The following is an 18,766-nucleotide window of genomic DNA, read 5'->3' as shown; positions in this document are numbered from 1 at the left end:
TACTTTTAAGATATGAAAGTTTTTCTTTCTATAATTTATTAATTTAGTTTTGATTATTTTACTTTTTTTTTTACTTTTTTTTTGCAAATATCAATAATTCAACTTTTAGGTAAAATGTGTTTATCTTTAATGTCATAAATAATATAATAAAAAGCAATAAATATGAAAATAAAAAAAATGAATAAAATACATAAAATTTATAAAAAAATTAAGCACATGTACACGGTTTAAATTGAATGCATTTATAATTCTATATTTACACTACTATTAAAAATATAAATAAGATTATAAAACTTTCTTTTGATTTTAATTTTTATTTAATTATAAGATTTAAATTATAAATTGAACTAATTAATACTTTTCACCTCATTCAATTCTTCTTATTTAAATCTTATTTTTTTATAAATAAACAATAAAAAGATGAAAAATATATAAAATTTATATATTATTACTATCATTATTATCATCTATAATTGCCACTTACCGATTTCCATAAGGCTCTAAACAAAGTTCGTGCATTCCACGGGTCTCGAATTTTTTTACTTTTCTTTTTTTTTTTCGTGAGTGAAAGGTCTTGATTAGTTAATTATATATAACTCGAAACCCGTACCCGAGCTGGAAAAATCCTCTCCCGCTGAGTCGGCTGAGATATTCTCTCAGCCCTCTTCTCTGTAAACCCTAGATGACATCATTTCTCTTCTCCATGATCTTAACCCTGGATTTTTAAAACCTTCAAACAGTTGGGGGAAGACGATGGAGAGTGTTTTAACAGCAACGGAGAAGCAGAGCATGGTCTCGTCCTTCCTTGAAATTGCTGTGGGGCAATCAGCAGATACGGCGAGACAGTTCTTGCAGGTCAGTCACATTTGGTTTTCCTTTAACTGTTACTATTTTTTTCCCATTATTTGAATTGATGCCATTTGGGTTTTGATTCACGACGTGCCAGCTCTTGTAACTAGTTTATGCTTCTATTTTTCTGGTTTTTCTTTATTTGGCAATTTGGGCTAGCTTTATCTATAAATCTGCAGTAGCTTTTCGCCTGGTTAAGTGGCTTCTATTTTGTTCATGGTGGTAAGGGGCATTAGACTGCTGTCGACGCCTATTGGTAAGTTTTATTTAAGAGATCCGGTGCTATTTGAGTGAAGAAATTATGAGTTTTTAAGGGATCATGGGAAGAACTATTTACCAATTAGGCTATAGGCATCGGGATTATGCTCCTATTTTGCGGTTCAACTTCAGTATTGATTTCTTACGCACGTGTAAACCACTCTCTATGTGATTTCGTGAGTGTTATTTTAATAAAAGATAATGTAATTTATCCTTGTGCCAACATCTATGGTTTAATAAGATTAGTTGAATTGGGTTTTCGGTGATTGAACTGCCCTTAATTCTATATGCTACATAGGACCTTCCGAGGCATGAGAAAAAGTCTTTCATTTGGTAGGCCTAGAGGTACATGTTCTATAGGTAAGTCAGTTATAGTTGTCCAGTAGGATCTTGATCCCTTCACCATGCACTTTGTTTTTGGAAACACTTTTTCATGGGAGAGACATTCCATATGCTTGGCATTACCATAAGCCATAGTTTTCAAGCTGCCAAGGCGAGGCTGGGTGACGGCAGGGCTCCCTTTTGCCTAGTCACTTAGGTAGGCACCTAGGCGATGGATTTTTTTGAATACAGCCATGAATCCTCAAGTAATTTTCTAGGTCCCATTAGCAAGCATCAACTATATTTCACTAGTAATTGTCTATAATCTTCATAAAAAATGTACAAGCTTCATTTAAAACATAGAAAATCAGCATATTCATGAAAACTGGAAGAAAGAAAAGGAATTTCAGAAAATAGAGGGACCGTGTCCTAAGGAAAGAAGAAAGAAATGATGAAAGATGGTGAAGAAGAGAAAAATCAATATGTGTTGATTCAACAAAATGTTGAGTTCTTCCTTGCTTATCAATTTAGGTTTTTAAGGGTTTGTTCATTTCCTCTTAACTCTTATCTCTTAAGAGGAATATTTTAACTTTAAGAGAAAAATGGTTGTTCGTTTCCTCTTATCTCTTAAAGTGCAATCATACAATTTTTTATTTTACAATGATACCCCCAAAAAGACAAACAAAAACTCTCATATATGGGGTCAAAATGGATATTTAATAATTTTCAGAATTCAGAATTCGGAACAACATTCTCTGCATTTAGAGTTCAGAGGAAAGAAAAAGTTCACCAATACCAATATACCTCTTAATGTAATTATTGCACTTTCAAATGTCAGACTTCAGAGCAAATGAACAGCCCCTAAGTCTTTGAGGGTTCAATATCATACATGTTGATTGAACCCTAACGAATAAGGAAATAATAGAAAGAAACTAATGTTTTAACTCAAATTGAACAATTTAGTTTAATAATGTCTTTTTTATAATAATCTCAAAAAAATATGAAAACATATAATAGAACCAATTTTTAAATACCTTGAAAATTAAGTGAGGCAACCTTCCATGGGTGACTTGTTGCCTAGGCGTTGCCTGGACAACTATGCCATAAGCAAGATGGTTACACGACTGATGTGGAAGATATTTGTGATAGTTACAGAATGGCAAGAATTGTAGTAGGTAAAACAACCATCTTAGTTGGATGCTCTCAATGTCAATGAATGTACACCTTTTTTTTTTTTTTTATAGATCAGTATCCTTGTTTTTGACCACTGTGAAATTATTATAGGGGCCATTACTTGGTATTGTGACAAATCTTGGGTTGAAAAGTGTATGAATGTGGGTTTGAGTTTGAGAGCAGCCAATTTATGTAAAAAGTGACAAGCTTATGTCCATATCCAGTCCATCCCTTCCAAACACCAGATAGCTAACTTGATCTAACAAAAAAAGGACTTGGATTTCCAGGACCAAAACTGGGTAATGACCCTTTTTTGTAGTTATTAAAATCATCAGATTGGGCTCAATTTTTACCACCATAGTCATCAAGATGGTGTTTACAAATTGAGAGGTTTGGATTAGCACAATATTCATAGATTTTCCTGTAGTATCTAGTTTATGGTAGCTTTTTGGCTTAGTGATCCTTTCCTGTATGCTTGGAGGCTCATGAAATATACTCGAAGGAACAAGCACTGTCATTCCTGTCAACCTTGATTTTTAGTTGATCTTTATTATTATTTTTTTGGCTGATATTAGTTGATATCTTATAGTATGCCATGGAGTAATTTTCCATCCTATGGAATCACATGGTGGGATGGTATGGTACAGGCAACAAGCTGGAAGCTTGAAGAAGCTATTCAGTTGTTCTATGTTGGAAATGAAGGTGGAGGACCCTCGTCTTCCCACTCTCCACCAGGAGAAGATGTTCAGCCATTGCCTGAAGAAAGTTCAAGGTAAGAGAATATGCTGAACATCCGAAACTTCTGAAGAAGTTGACTCATGCTGACTTGATCTGATTTTTCTCCAAAATCCTGTTTATCTGCTGGTTTCAGTGGACAGGCAAAGGACATTGTAAATGAAAATGTTGGGCAAGATGATGCAAGTGAAGTACGCCCTCCTTTACCAGTGAAAAGAGAGGCTCTTTATGATGATGCTATGCTGTATAGGTATTGTTTGATCCATCTTTCTAATTTATTCTGTTCTCATGAAAATTGTTTGTTGTGCAACATCTTTTAATAACAGTTTATTAATTTATAACTTTGGATTCTCACCTTGCAGTTAATGTATTTAGTAAGACTTAGTCTTGTTTATGTGAAACCACAGGGACTCATTGAGTGTTTCGTTGGGTTCCTTTTTTCTTTACTTTTTTTCTCTTCATCCTATAATCTTGGCCTTTTAATCACCCATTCCCAAAACATATATTGCTCTTTTTCCATTTTAATGAAAATTCTTTTCTTTTATAATAAAAATTATCCTGCCCTCCCATAGGATGTACATTTGTGCTTTTGGGATGGGATATAGTTCTGGTTTGGGAATTGGACTTGTGTACTACATTTTTTTCTTATTTTGTTTCTTTGCATTTTATTTTTTCCTACATCTTTATGCTAGACTCTCATTTGCTAACTGCAATTGGTTCTGGTAGAAGTAGTTTGTATGTGATATAGTTTTGATTCATAAAATTTTGTTCTTATGTTCTTTATCAAGTACCTATTCCATCATTATTTTATTTTTGCTAATTGCATTTGGTTTTTGTGGAAGTAAGTTGTTTGCGTTTCTATTTTACATTACTAGTTTATTGTTCTTTAGGTCTTCGTGTGCTTCTTTTTGTAGGGTGTATCTGGAAATTTGGGTCACTGTTCATCTTTGACATGTATAGACTGATGTTATCAAAGTATTGACTAGTTGTTTTCTGATGAAAAGTGCATTGGCTAGTTTCAACTGGTCTACTGGCTAGTCAGTTGAGGCAACACTAATTGCATTACTAATTAGTTGGTCAATAGCCATTATGTAATTGCCTAGGATGATTGAGATTGACTAGAATGACTAATGCCTAGTTGACCTAGCCAATCGCTATGCTATTTTAAAACTTGATTTGCTTGTTAGAATCTTTAATATATAAAATAATCATATAATGCTTATATATTTTAGAGCAATGCTATTTGCTTATCGCTTTTCTGGTTGGACAAGGTTGGGGTGATAACATATAAAATAGAAGCGGAAATACATTGCCCCAATACATCAATTACAAGAAAGTGGCAATTATCAATATATATATAATTATAAAATAAGGTATAAATTTAAGAGAATACTTGAAGAGTTCTTTTAGGTCTTATTCCAATCAATGATTGATAATAAATACTCTAAACTAAATGCTCTACATCATTCCTTTATTGCATATTTGCAGTCTGTATTTACTTATATATGAGATTGCATCACTATCTCAAATTTACAATGATTTTTTAGTCTGTTAGTCAGTGCATAGGCACCATTATTTTTATGTGAGAAACCAAAACAACTAGTCATTACTTCACCATATTGACAAATACTGTAACCAACAATTATATCTGATTATTTTTTGACAGTCTTTTTGATATGTTATAAAATTAAAGGCATTCATTAATGGTAAAAATAAAAAAGATGAAACTGCAAAAACTTTACCCCCCCAGTCATGAGTAGAAAGTTGCAGCCAATGAAGCTGGATAGAGACTCGTAACAGAGACTAAAAACAGTAAATGCATTGGCCTGTCATATGCCCCCTCCCCCAAAATACAATGTGTCTTATTACCCTTACTTTTGGAGGTGTTATGTTATTGCATAGCTGTTTTCAAGTGATAACGGATTTCTTCTGTTATAAGTGCTGACTTGCATTTCCTCTTGTTAATTATGTGTCTTTAAATAATCAAGTCTCTTTCACTTGTTTACTCCAGATCTTCAAGGATGGGATATCCATCACATGAAACAAGTTCCATGATTGCATTTCGTAATTTTGATGAGGAGATGAAACAGCCTGGTGTTTGGGAATCAGACCAAAGTGCTGCATCTACAACAGATAGTCCTCGAGATAATCTTGCTTCTTTGTATCGTCCACCTTTTGCCTTGATGCACCATGGTTTCTTTGAGAAGGTATTAATGGTTTATGATGTTGGAGTTTTTATTTGATCATTTTATTTCAAAGCCTTGGCTATGAAATGTTTACTCCTGATCAGAAACAATCCATCTCTTAAAGGGATCCTTTCCCTTACAGGTCCCATTCCTCAAGTAAATCATAATCATAGTTCCCTAACCATGTCTAAAAAAACTCCCATGGCAGATGACCTTGGGTTGCCAAAAAGCAGCAGTCAAAGCTTAATTCAATCCTCCCTCTTTGGGTGGTTTAGTGGAATTTTCTCAACTTAAGATGACATTGCGTTGTATTATTATTCTATTTTATTTTCTCATAATGGTTGTTACTTGGATATTGGTTCTTTTCCCCCTCTCTTTCAAGGACTTTGGAAAGGGCATATGATTTGGTTGATTTGTCATTCTTCAATGAAGTGATGAAATGATTTGATTTTGGGGAAAGATGGCGTGAATTGGTTATGGGATGTATACGAACTTGTCTGGTAGGGTGGTGGGTTTTCTTCTACCCCCTTTCTGCATTCTTTACCACTAATTGCAAAAGTTCCTCTAGGAATCTGGGGAGAGGATGTAGAATTGATAGAGATGGTTGCAATTTGTAGATGATACTATTCTGTTTTGTGAAGAGGGTGAGGGGGTGGATTCAAAATATGAAATTGGTGGGTGCAACTTTTTGAGATAATTTCGAATTTAAAGGTTCATTTTGAAAAGAGTTGTGTAGTGGGTATCAGATTGGCAGAAGGGGAGGTGGAGAGTTTTGTGATTTTGGGTTGTGGGGTGCTTCAGTGGCCTATGAACTACTTAGGCGGTTTTTGGAATCCAATGATTGAGAGAGTTGAGAAAAGATTGGCCTCTTGGAAGAAGAATTATCTTTTATTTATGGTAGAGTGAATTTAAGATGGATAAATTGATGATTGATTTCTTGTGGGAACTAGGGGAAGAGAAAAAGGATCACAGGGTTAAATGGAAGGTGGTGGGTGGAACCGTGGAAGTAAGGAGTGTGGTGGGTTGTGTTTTAAAAGGCGTTGGAGGTGTATGCCTGGAGGTGCTCCCAAAATGCCCGAGGTGTATGCTAGAGGCTCTGACACCTCTAAGGCTTACACCTTAGGTGCAAGAGGTGTGCACCTCATACGCTTTTTTCATGAGGCGTGTTACGCCTCATGCACACTTCATATAAAAAGACAGAAAAAAAAGAGAAAAGGAAAGAAAAGAAAAGGGAAGGGAAGAGAAGATGAGGGGAAAGAAAGTGGGCTAGGGGTAGAGCCCTGGACCCCCTTGGCTGGGGGCTTTGCCCCCTAAAACCCCAGCCCCTTTACAGTGGCATCACAGTTTGTTTATTTTTTTGTTTTATGTGTTAGGGGGTCTTGCTCTTCTCTGACTCGCTTGCCTCTGCTTCAACAAGACCCCTTTTCAACTAGTTTGCATCTTCGTTCTTCTTAAGGAAGCTTATGCCTCCTTGTGTGCGGGACATAGGGAGGCTTATGCCTCTTACGTTCTGGACTACACCTCATGCCTCTAGGTTGTGGAACGCCTTGTGTCACACCTCCGTGTTTTAAAACATTGTTGGTGGTTCAGGCATTGGGAATATGGTACTGTTGGGGAAATGGTTGTGGAGGTTGCTAGTGGATAGGGATAAATTATAGGTGAGGGTGATCAAAGGTATACATGGAGTTGTGGCTAACAGTTGGGACACTGGAACTTCAGCTAGGGCACAAGAGGGGGAGAATGCTTTGGAGATGCACAAGAGCTGCTGTGTGTTGGATGGTGTGGGAGGAGAGGAGTTTGAGAATTTTTGGTGATAAAGGAAGAAGCTATGTTGAAGTTTTGAAATCATTACATTCAGAGTTGGGCAATGGGTGAAGCCCATTGTTTTAAGACGTTCCACTGGCTGCTTCAGGTCCAACCAAGGCTGTGACAGTTTCCATTTGGTCTCCTCCTAGTTGTGTCTTTGTCAAGTTGAACTTTGATGGCAGTAGCAAAAGAAATCCTGGTCCTTTGGGCATTGGAGGAGTATTCAGGAATGAAGTGGGCAGAATTTTAGCCAGTGTTTTTGGGCTTGATTGGTGTAGGGGACTCACTTAGAGATGAGGTGGTGACAGCTCTGGAAGGAGTGCAAAGGGCTAAGGAGTCAAACATTAAAAAATTGATAGTTGAAGGTGATTCAAAGTTGATGATTGATTGGTTGCAAAAGGAGGAAGCTGGCTTACAGTGCTACCTTAATGATAGGAAGAAGTTTAAGTGTCTGACGCAAAATGTGGAAATAAGATTGCAATGGGTTAAATTAAAAGGACTGCTAACTTGTTTTTAGATGCACTTGCAAATGTGGGGAGGGATCTTTTGTTTTGGGCTATTGTGCAATCACTTTTTTTGGGGAGAGCTAAAGGCTTGTTTGGTTCATGGGAATTGGTTTGGAATCGTTATAGGTGAGAGCGATCAAAGGTATACTATACATGGAGTTGTGGCTAACAGTTGGGACACTGGAACTTCAGCTAGGGCTACAAGAGGGGGGGAATGCTTTGGAGATGCACAAGAGCTGCTGTGTGTTGGATGGTGTGGGAGGAGAGGAGTTTGAAAATTTTTGGTGATAAAGGAAGAAGCTATGTTGAAGTTTTGAAATCATTACATTCAGAGTTGGGCAATGGGTGAAGCCCATTGTTTTAAGACGTTCCACTGGCTGCTTCAGGTCCAACCAAGGCTGTGACAGTTTCCATTTGGTCTCCTCCTAGTTGTGTCTTTGTCAAGTTGAACTTTGATGGCAGTAGCAAAGGAAATCCTGGTCCTTTGGGCATTGGATGAGTATTCAGGAATGAAGTGGGCAGAATTTTAGCCTGTGTTTTTGGGCTTGATTGGTGTAGGGGACTCACTTAGAGATGAGGCGGTGACAGCTCTGGAAGGAGTGCAAAGGGCTAAGGAGCTCAACATTCAAAAATTGATAGTTGAAGGTGATTCAAAGTTGATGATTGGTTGCAAAAGGAGGAAGCTGGCTTACAGTGCTACCTTAATGATAGGAAGAAGTTCAAGTGGCTGACATAAAATATGGAAATAAGGTTGCAATGGGTTAAAAGGACTGCTAACTTGTTTTTAGTTGCTCTTGCAAATGTGGGGAGGGATCTTTTGTTTTGGGCTATCGTGTAATCACTTTTTTTGGGGAGAGCTAAAGGCTCGTTTGGTTCGCGGGAATTGGTCTGGAATCAGAATCTGAATGGCCATTCTGATTCCAACTACTTGGTTGCAGGGAATCGGAATCCCATTCCCATTCCTGGTGGAATGGCATTCCCCCATTTGAGGGAATGACCATTCCCTCCCCCCCTCCCTTGGGAATGACATCCCATTCCAACTCCTGTCTGGACCAAACAGACTAAGAGAGTTTATATCTCCTCCATTCTGATTTACCTTGCTTAATTTTAAAATTTTAATGAATTTTCACAGTTAATAAAAAACAAAAAGTATTTTCTAACCCTAAAGAATTATTGCTAGGCCTATGAATTGTTGAGTTTATCTTATTCTTTTCATCTTCCCTTATTGTCCGTTCCAGTTATTCATAGTTAGGTGGTGCCTGGTAACATTGTACTGACCTTTGACTCTTTTTTATTTTTTATTTTTTTTTGCTGTTCAGAGGTTAGATGGTTCATGGTTGTTCGGTTAAACTGAACATACCTCTGGATTCTGAAAATTTTTCCTAAATTCTCAGAGCATGACTAACCTCTAAATAAATTCATCACTAAATTGAAATATCGATTAAACAATATTGTCTTTTAACAACCCCAAATATAATGTAATGTAAAAATTATGTATTGTACACTATGGTATGTTTAGATATAAAATAAAATATTTTATACTAAAAGCAATATACAATATTATAATCAAGAATAATGTATTATCATATATTTATGCAATATCACATATAAATATCTTTATATGCTCTAAATCATTAATATATTTTAGAATAATAAATAATATTTTTAATATATTTTATAGCTGACCCCCTAGGATAAGGCATGGATGATGATGGTGATTTTTAATATATTTTATAGTATTATATTAAATCCAATATAGAATCAACATCATCATCCAAGCCTTATCCCATATGGGGTTGGCTACATTAATCCTGTTTTGCCATTCTGTTTTGTTTAATGTCATCCATTGTTAAATCTTTTTTTTTTTATTTTTTTGTCAAGTATTTATAACAATTGAAAAGAAAACTTTATTATGAAAATATGGGAACTGTTACAAGTAGCCCAAAGAGAGGCATGGGGTGTTACCTCCCTTGGAAGTGTAAAATACAACGGAGCACTAATAATAAACCATTACAAGGTGGCCCAGTACAGATGTTCATTCAAAACCCCCTGTTTAGCAAGATAATCAGCCATAGCATTTATTGGCCTGCCCACCCGATGTAAGCAAACATTCCTATTCCTTGATCCTTGTAGCACCAAATGACTTGAGCTCAGGTTTGTTAATCAACCCACAACAACCTTAGAGTTTCTTCAATTAGAAGATTCTCAACACCAAGTTGATTTGTAATTTGAATTCCTTGTAAAGCTGCCAATAACTCAGCCGGTCAGCCCTATTTGAGTCTCCTATTCCCACTGGACCCAAGTACATGGCTAGGATATTACTATTCTTATCATAGTTGTCAAGGTGACAAGGTGCCCTTGGGGGCTCGCCTTGTGGCCTCGCCTAATTGCCAAGCAGTTTTGTACAGTATGTTACAAAATACTTTTATATTCTTAAATTTTTAGGTTATAATTATAAAATAGACATTATTAAACTAAACTATTCATTTAGTGTGTTTAGAACTCAGTTACTTGGAACTTAGTTCTAAACAACTTGCCTCAGTCGTTGTGGAGTCTATAGCTTGAGTTGTTCCTAGGCCTCCTTTCGGTCTGGGCCTTGTTGTATTTTTTTCCTTCTCGAATAAAATTACCTTACCTTTCAAAAAAAATTTCTAGGGTTTAATCAACATGAACATTGCTAAATTCTGTATTGAACCCTCAAAGACTTCAAAACCTGAACCAATAAGTAAGGAAGAACTTAAAATGTTGTCTAATCAAAATGTTTCTTCTTCTTCTTCTTCTTCTTCTTCTTCTTCTTCTTTTTCCACCTTTTCTTTTCTTCTTCTCCTATAACAAAAATAGGGATTCAGCTCCTATATGTTTTGAATTTTCATTCTTTCTTCTTTTTCTTCTTGTGAATATGTTGGAATATGTTGATTCTCTATGCTTTAAGTCTTTAACACGAGGTTTATACTTTTCTTATGAAAATTATGGATAATTATCAAGGAAATATGGTTATAGTCCTTAATTCCTTATGGAACCTAGGGAGCTACCCTAGGATATATGTTTTTTACTTGAAAAAAATCCATTGCCTAGGCGACTAGGTGACAAGGCACCCCCTGTTGTCTAGCCTTGCTTTGGTGCCTTGAAAAAATATGATCCCTATTTCTCAAAACCCCTACTATCACCTGGGGGGCCAGGATTGCCTTGACTACTTCCATAAAAGTTCAGCTTAACCCAACCTTCAGGATTGCCTTGACATCTCCTTTTCTTGAAATATTCTTGCATTCCTTTCTTCCCAAATTGTCCAAAGTGCAGCTGCTAATACATTTTCACATAATCGTCCCTCTTTTGGTGGGCCACACAAAGACCGACAGGTCAAAGGGTAAACCTACATCAGTAGGTAGGTTCCACCTGTAAACAGTGGACTTACAATTGACTTGTGAGAGTCAAGAATTTCTGCTCAATCGTCACAGCACTGTTTACAGCATTAGAAACCTCCTTCCCAGAAATCTCTACATCTAGTACTTTTAGTTTTAGTGGGTAATCATCCAAAGTCTTGACCTTCTAGAAAGAGACCTGGTGCTTTCTACCTTTGTCAAAGAACTCTGAAAAGGCTATGAAGGAGCCTTTATCATTTATCTTACATTCAACTACATATCTTCTTCCTGCATGAGTGGGTAACTCCTTCCAGCTTGACTTACCTTTTGAGCAAGGTTTAGAGATAAAGCCCCATGCTTGGCAACAGTTCTGCGGGTCACAAGGTTCAGATCCGACCCGCAGAACTGTTGCCAATTTACCTCGCCTGATCTTTAGACTGAAGTGCACCTTAATCTTCTTCTCCTCAAAAAACAAGTTTTTTGCTTCAACTTTTAGAGCTCTTCTCCAGTGTGTGGCTGTCACAAAGTTCTCCGTTTAACCATATCCATTGTTAAATCTTACTACTTTGACCTATGTCCTTTTTGGTTTATCCCTAACCCTACTAGCCTCTTCAACTTACAACAGATCACTTCTTATGGGTGCTGTCAAAGGTCTTCTATGCATGTGATTCAACTATTTTAGTTTCTCTCATTTTATTACCTATTGGAGCTACTACTAGGTTCCTTCAAATGGTTTCATTTCTGACCATATGCATTCTAGTATTCCTACTCATCCATCTCAGCATATGCATTTCTGCCACACACATTTTCGTGACTGCCCAATACTGCTCCATACAATATTTTTTATCAAAAAAAAAAACAACTGCTCCATACAACATAGCTGGCCTCACAACTTTATAGAATTTTCCTTTTAATTTCAGCAGTATTCACCTATAACATAAGATTCCAGATGCACCTCTCCATTTTGCCCATCCATCTCTAATTCTATGGGTGACATCCTCTTCAATCTTTCCGTGTTATGAATTATTGGAACAAGGTACCGGAAAAGTTCATGTTGAGATATCTCTTCTTCTCCAATCCTAAATGTTTCCTGGTTTTCACTCCTATCATGTATTCTGTTTTTGATAAATGAGAGTAATTTTATTAAAATAAATATCAGAAATACAAGCAGCCTAGGAAGAGGCACGAGATGTTAACTCCCCCAAGGACTGAATCTTAAACATTAAACATGCCCAAACCTGAGATACAAATTACAAAGTAGCCCAAAACAGATCACCCCTTGACAGCCCTTGCTTGACCAAAGAATCGACTATTACATTTGCTGATCTACTAACCCACTGGAACCTAACAGTCATATTTCTTGTCATCCATTTAACTTTCTTTAACAGATCCCTGTAGCCCCAACAAACTGTGTCTGGGCTATTCAGCCAGCCCATTACTACCTTGGAATCTCCTACTAACAAATTGTTCACTCCTAATTGACTAGCCATCTATATACCTTGTACCGCTGCTAGTAGCTCTGCCTTTACAGAATCACCTTCACCCACTGGTCATGAGAAAAGAGACAACATATTGCTGTCTTTATCTCTCAAATCCCTCCAATTCCGGATGGCCCTGAGTTACCTTGGCAGCTGCCATCAAAGTTCAATTTTACCACTCCATCCGGTGGAGGTTTCCATTCAACTTGTAATTTGTTCTTAGTGGAGACTGTAGAACCACTGCTTCCCAATTTCTCCTTAAGTCATCAAAGGAGATATCAGCCAACACTTGTGAAGATTTCAGCCATGAAATTGTCTTTGTCAATATACATTCAACTTCAGCAAGACTTCTTTCATTTTCTTGAAGTATTCTAGCATTTCTCTCTTCCCATAAAATCCACAAAGGGCTTTAAAGAAAGATGCGCAAGTGTCTGGGTTAGTGGGGTCTAGGTACACCGAATCTAGAAGCAAAAACAACTCTGAGACACAATGAAATTCTTCATCCCTTAACTCTCTCCGAAACCTAAAATCCCAATTTAAAGCCAAAGGGCAAACGGGGGGGGGGGGGAAGGAACCAAGAAATGGGTTTCTTTTTAAAGAGGGAGATGAAATAGCGAGAAGGGAAACAATCTTTTAGGGGTTGAGTGCTCACTCAAGTATCTTCCCAAAAAAGAATAGAGTTTCGAGAGCAAGCATCGTACCTTACAAACCTGAGGAATTTGGGGATAATGCCAGAGATAGCCTTCCAAGGTGTTGTGAGCAAAGCCCTTCGGGATACCCCCACATCCCAACCTGATTTAGAACAGCCATGGATACTTTTCACTACTTCATGCCACAACCTCTCCCTCTCCAGGCCACCTCCAAAGCTACTTACCTAAAAGAGCCTCATTCTTACTCACCACATTCCCTAAGCCTAGTCCTCCTTTTTTGTTCCGACTCACCACCTTCCACCTAATCAAGTGATCTTTTTTCTCTTCATCAGGTTCCCATAGGAAGTCCCTCATCAGTTTTTCCAACCACTTTGCCTCCCTTTTAGGAATTCTAAAGACTGACAAAAAGTATAAAGGCAAGTTGGCTAAAGTTACTTTAATCAAAGTAACTCCACCACCCAGAACCTACTTTCCTTTGGATTTGCACCTAGAGGAAGTCCTAGATAGGATAGAGGCCATTGAGAGCAAGTGCATTCTAACAAGGCTGCTATAGACTCCACCTCCTCTCTGTTCAAATGAACCCCCACAACACAACTCTTCTCAAAATTTACCTTCAAATTCGAGGCCTTTTCAAAGTGAACTATTAAATCCTTTAGATTCTTTATCTCTGTCAAATCACAACCTTCGCAAAAGATTATTATATCATATGCAAATTGGAGATGGGTTATTGACACTCTGTCTCTACCTATTCTCCACCCTCTTAGGGATCTGTCAACATTTGCTTCTGAGAGGAGTCTACTAAAAGCATTGGCGACTAAAGTGAAAAGGAAAGGTGACATGGGATCACCTTGTCTTAGACCCTTGCTAGTTGGGAAAAAATCAATAACTACCCCGTTGACTAGGATGGAATAATGGCAACTAGAGAGGCAACCGTTTATCCATTTGTACCACTTATCCCCAAACCCACACGTCCTTAGCACGTGTGATAAGAATCCCCAATCCACTAAGTCATAGGCCTTTTCAAGGTCAAGTTTACAAACATAACCTTTATGCCCTGATCTCCTCTTCTCCTCTATACATTCATTTGCTATTAGAATCTGATCTACAATTTGTCTCCCCTGAACAAAAGCTCCTTGCGCTTAGCTAATAAGACGAGGAAACACTTGTTTTATCCTCAAGGATAAGACTTTTGCCACAATCTTGTAAACACTAGTCACCAAACTAATAGGTCTAAAGTCCTTTGGATGCTTGGCCTCTTTTTTGTTCGTAATTAAGGCTAAAATAGTAGCATTAATTCCCTGACTCATCACTTGATTGTTCTCAAATTCCTTGAAGACCTCATCTAAATCTTCTTTGACTATGTCCCAACAATCTTGAAAGAAAGCCATTGTAAACCCATCTGGCCCTGGTGCTTTAGATCTGTCCATCGAAAAAAAACATCTTTTCAAATTTCTTCCTCTCAAAATTCCTCTCCAGCTAGTCTCTTCTGGAAGCCTCTGCCAGGTCACACCTTCCAACTCCACTCTAGGGCTTAGGGGTCTCCTCAAGATGGATGTGAGATGGTCAACAAAACAAGTGGCTTTCCTCTCTTGGGTATCAAAGACTGTTCCCTCCACTTCTAGTTTGGAAACTAAGTTTTTCCTTCTCCTTCCATTGTCTAGGTCATGAAAAAATTTAGTGTTCCCATCTCCTTCCTTAATCCACTTACATCTAGACTTCTGCCTCCAAGAAATTTCTTTTCTCAAAATAACTTCATCTTACTCTCGTTTCAGATTCCATCTCCGATCTTTATCTTGAGGTTTTAAGGCTCTTTGGGATTCCTTCACATCTAGTTCCTCTATTTGGGTAAACAGAGAGGATTTCAATTCTTCTATTCTCCCAAAATGCTCCCTATTCTAATCCTTTACATGTGCTCTCAATCTTTTTAGTTTTTTATGGAATCTTACCCCTTTCCACTTCACCCCCCTTAGGTCTTCTCTCCACCATTTCTCAACCTTCTTCACGAAGTTCGGGTGAGTCAACCACATGTTCTCAAACCTAAAGGGTTGAGGTCCTTGCCTAAAAGGCTCTTGTCCTAGGCTAATGGGGCAATGGTCAGATTTGACTCTAGGTAGAGACCTCTGCCCACTTGTTTTCCTAGCCTTCATTGAAAAGGAACCTATTTAATTTGGAGCAGGTTGGTACCTCCTGAAAATTGAACCAGGTATAGATAGCTTGCAGCAATGGGAGTTTCTTTAGCTCAAATTATTAATAAAATCGTTGAATCTCCGTATGCTGGTCATAATGATCTGTTGGGGGTTATTTGATTCATTCGTAAATCGAATTACATTGAAATCTCCCCCAAGCACCACGGACCATCCCAAAGCCCTTGAATCCCATAGAACTCTTCCCATGGTTCATTCCTTTCTCTGTAACTGCTTGGTCCATACACATCAGTTAGGGCCCAGATAAATCCATCCTCAACTATCTTGAATTTAACGACATTGAAAAATTACCTACTAGCTCCTCCAAAACCTCCACTGTATCCTCTCTCCAAAAGGTAGCAATTCCCTCTGAAGCCCCCCAAGAAGGTGCTGAAACCCATCTTATTCCTCTAGATTTTCATATATTTCTTGCCCATCTTATATTGTATCAGCTAGTTTGGTCTGCTGAAGCATCACTATATCCGGCCTTTCCCTTCTAAGGAGGTCCTTAATCAGCCTTCTTTTCCTAGCACTCCCCAACCCCCTCACATTCCAACTAATGATTTTCCAGATTTTCTTCAATATCTGATATCAGCCTTTCCACCTCTGATCTTTTCTTCTTCCTTCGGTTATTAAATGTTCCAGATCTGCTTATGACTGCTTTTGTTTTATTTTGTCTTTTTGAAATTTCTTGGTTTTCCTCCAAAGATTCCTCTTTTTGCCTATACTCCTCAAGGAGGGCACAGATCTGTCCCCAAATCCTCTCTAATTCCTAATTCTGCATCTTTCCCATAATTGATTCACCCTTTGCATTTTTCCTACTTTGATCCCCTGTTTTTGCTGAACCTTCTTGAACCTCACCCTTCCCTTCCTCTTCCTCTTTTCTCTTATACTCCTCCAAAAACATACAGATCTGTTCCCAGATCATCTCTAACTCCTTTTCCTGTGATTGTCTTCCCCTTATCACTTCCTCTTGTTCTTTGCCCCCCTTGTCCCTTCCAACCATGGCTGCTGCATCAAGTTGAGCTGCAGAAGTACCTGTTTCAGGCAGAAAACCCACATCAGTACCATAAAACAAATTTACAATATTACCTGAATGGTTGTGGGAAGATCTCAAAAACTCTTGAGGGACAACACGTAGGGGCAAGGTCGCGGCTAATCCTTCTAAAGAAGATAACTGTGGGTTCCCATTGTGTTCAACCAATGTTGTTTTAATCCTTGCATCAGAATTTGCCTTTGTAAGTTGTCCCCTTGTTGATAACTCTGTGAACGGTGACCAAGGTAATTCCTGTTCCTCTATTCCTCTATCAGTGCCATGCTGCTCTAGTGAACTGGGAGCTAATTTAAGAACCGGTGTCCCCTGCCTCTCCTCTAAAATCTGCGGTAAACCCCAAATCCGCAGGTAATAAGAGACATTGAGAGTGCATCTTCTGGGCTGAAATTGAAACATCCAAGTCGTCGTTTTCCAAAAAAAGCAGTTCGGTGTGAAGGCTCTCATCATTGAGGGATTTGGCTTTTTTCAGATCCACACTTCCAATACTTGAAGAGTCTTCAGACTCTGATTCTTAGCTACCATCTTCCTCCGTCGCACAGATCTCAACTGTGTCTGTAAGGACCTCTTGTTTTAACCTGTTTTAGTCCTACTTATTTTAAAACCTCTTGTTTCTAAGGTATTTTTCCATATACTTAATTTTACAGTTAATTGTTCATTAGTTCATCATAAAACAATGCCATCAGCAAACATGCACCATGGGACCTCTCCTGAAGATGTTTAGTCAATTCATTTATGGTATAGAATATGAAATATAATATCTCTCAATAATTTAATTTGTTTCCTTCTTTTCCCTAGATTTTTAATAAATTCTTGCTTTACCTTTTTTCAAAAAAAATTGTTACCCAAAAATATAAGATAATGGAATAGAATATATTGTATTATATAAAATAACATAATATAGTAATAGTATATGTAATATAATATGTTTCTAGTTGTATAAAATATATACTTATAATATAATATATATTATATAGTCAAAAGGGTAAAACTATGAAAGAAATATTTCTTAAAGGTTATCAAACAGCACCATTGCATTCACATATCTGAAAAAGCAGAAAAGTAAATTTTTACGTATTAGAGCTCAAAACTGTTCTTGGAATTCTTTTGGTTGTTATGGATCAGAGTTTAGAGTTACCAAATTCCACCCACTCAGCTAATGTTTACTATGTGGAAAATATAATGGTTATTTTTTTGAAAAGTTTGTGGAAAATATAGTTTTAAACCATTATATTTAGTTTGTTCTTTCAGCTTCTTTTCTTTTGGCCTTACATGGGTCACCACTGTTGCTACAGGCAAAGGTTGCAGCTGCTGCCCAGGATAAGTGGCTTCTAGTAAACATTCAATCTACCAAGGAGTTCAGTTCACATATGGTAATGCCATCTGAATCCCTTCGATTGCATTATTTTGAGTTTTTTTTCCTGGCCTTGAATCCAGTCTCAATTCTGAATTGTAAATGCTATGTGAAGCTGAACCGAGATACTTGGGCAAATGAGGCTGTAGCTCAGACAATTAGCACTAATTTCATTTTCTGGCAGGTCTGTTGATTGTTTATTTCAAACGTCTACCTTTTATTCAGTATCGTGTCTTTGTAACTTCTGTTTAGTTTGCTTTTCTATATAGAACTGCATTTTTTATTTTGGACTTGTGACATCTTCAAGATTTCATTTTACAGTTCTATAGGCAATTGTGTTTTTAGAGTAGGGTGTTGGGCACCCAACAAGAAACATATATTGCATGCTAGAGATGTTGATGTTAAGTGTGAGTGAGTGGGAAGATTGGGAGAGAAAAAGACTAGATATATGTATTAGGGAACTTAGAGGTAGGAAAATCGGTGACAAGATAAAGGAAAGTCCATTAGGATGGTTTGGATATCTTTGATGAAATACATTTATCAAAAAAAAAAAGATATCTTTGATGAAATACAATGTTTCTAGTTGCAGTAAAGGTCCTAAAAGGCAAGAGGAAGGGCAAAATGGAAAGTCTCAGTTATAGAAGATTTGACTACTCAATTACTTTACAGAAGTTGGTAGTACAACTTGATGACAGAAATGCCATTCCCTACTTTCAAACCCAAATTACCTAGCAGCCATAGTTTTCAAGGCGCCAAGGCGAGGCTGGGCGTCAGGGGGGTGCCTAGGCGTTGCCTAGGTGATGGATTTTTTTATATAGAAAACATAGATCCTGGGGTAGTTCCCTAAGTACCATAGC

General features: G+C 37.5%; 1 protein-coding gene across 8 annotated transcripts in view; it reads left to right on the top strand.

The window, feature by feature from the left end:
• The first annotated feature begins 596 nt into the window (after window positions 1-596).
• LOC148855549 (UBX domain-containing protein) overlaps window positions 597-18,766 on the top strand; it is a 50,443-nt gene continuing 32,273 nt past the window's right edge. For 2 of the 8 annotated variants that reach the window (XR_016112501.1, XM_088982843.1), the window contains exons 1-6: window positions 597-855; window positions 3,249-3,373; window positions 3,473-3,586; window positions 5,348-5,543; window positions 17,851-17,928; window positions 18,025-18,093. Coding sequence is in view for 4 of the 8 variants with exons in the window: in XM_088982843.1 (XP_088838969.1) it covers window positions 754-855; window positions 3,249-3,373; window positions 3,473-3,586; window positions 5,348-5,543; window positions 17,851-17,928; window positions 18,025-18,093 (684 nt within the window). In the remaining 4 variants the exon portion in view is untranslated. The remainder of the gene's footprint in view (window positions 856-3,248; window positions 3,374-3,472; window positions 3,587-5,347; window positions 5,544-17,850; window positions 17,929-18,024; window positions 18,094-18,766) is intronic. The other 6 variants (XR_016112502.1, XM_088982845.1, XR_016112504.1 and 3 more) reach the window with 4 other exon arrangements.

The sequence above is a fragment of the Nelumbo lutea genome, chromosome 4 (assembly GCF_056320005.1).
Source record: "Nelumbo lutea isolate HS-2025 chromosome 4, American lotus-T2T, whole genome shotgun sequence".
NCBI classification, from domain to species: domain Eukaryota; kingdom Viridiplantae; phylum Streptophyta; class Magnoliopsida; order Proteales; family Nelumbonaceae; genus Nelumbo; species Nelumbo lutea.
The sequence above is the reverse complement of the archived record's forward strand: the minus strand, read 5'-3'. Positions and strand labels throughout refer to the sequence as shown.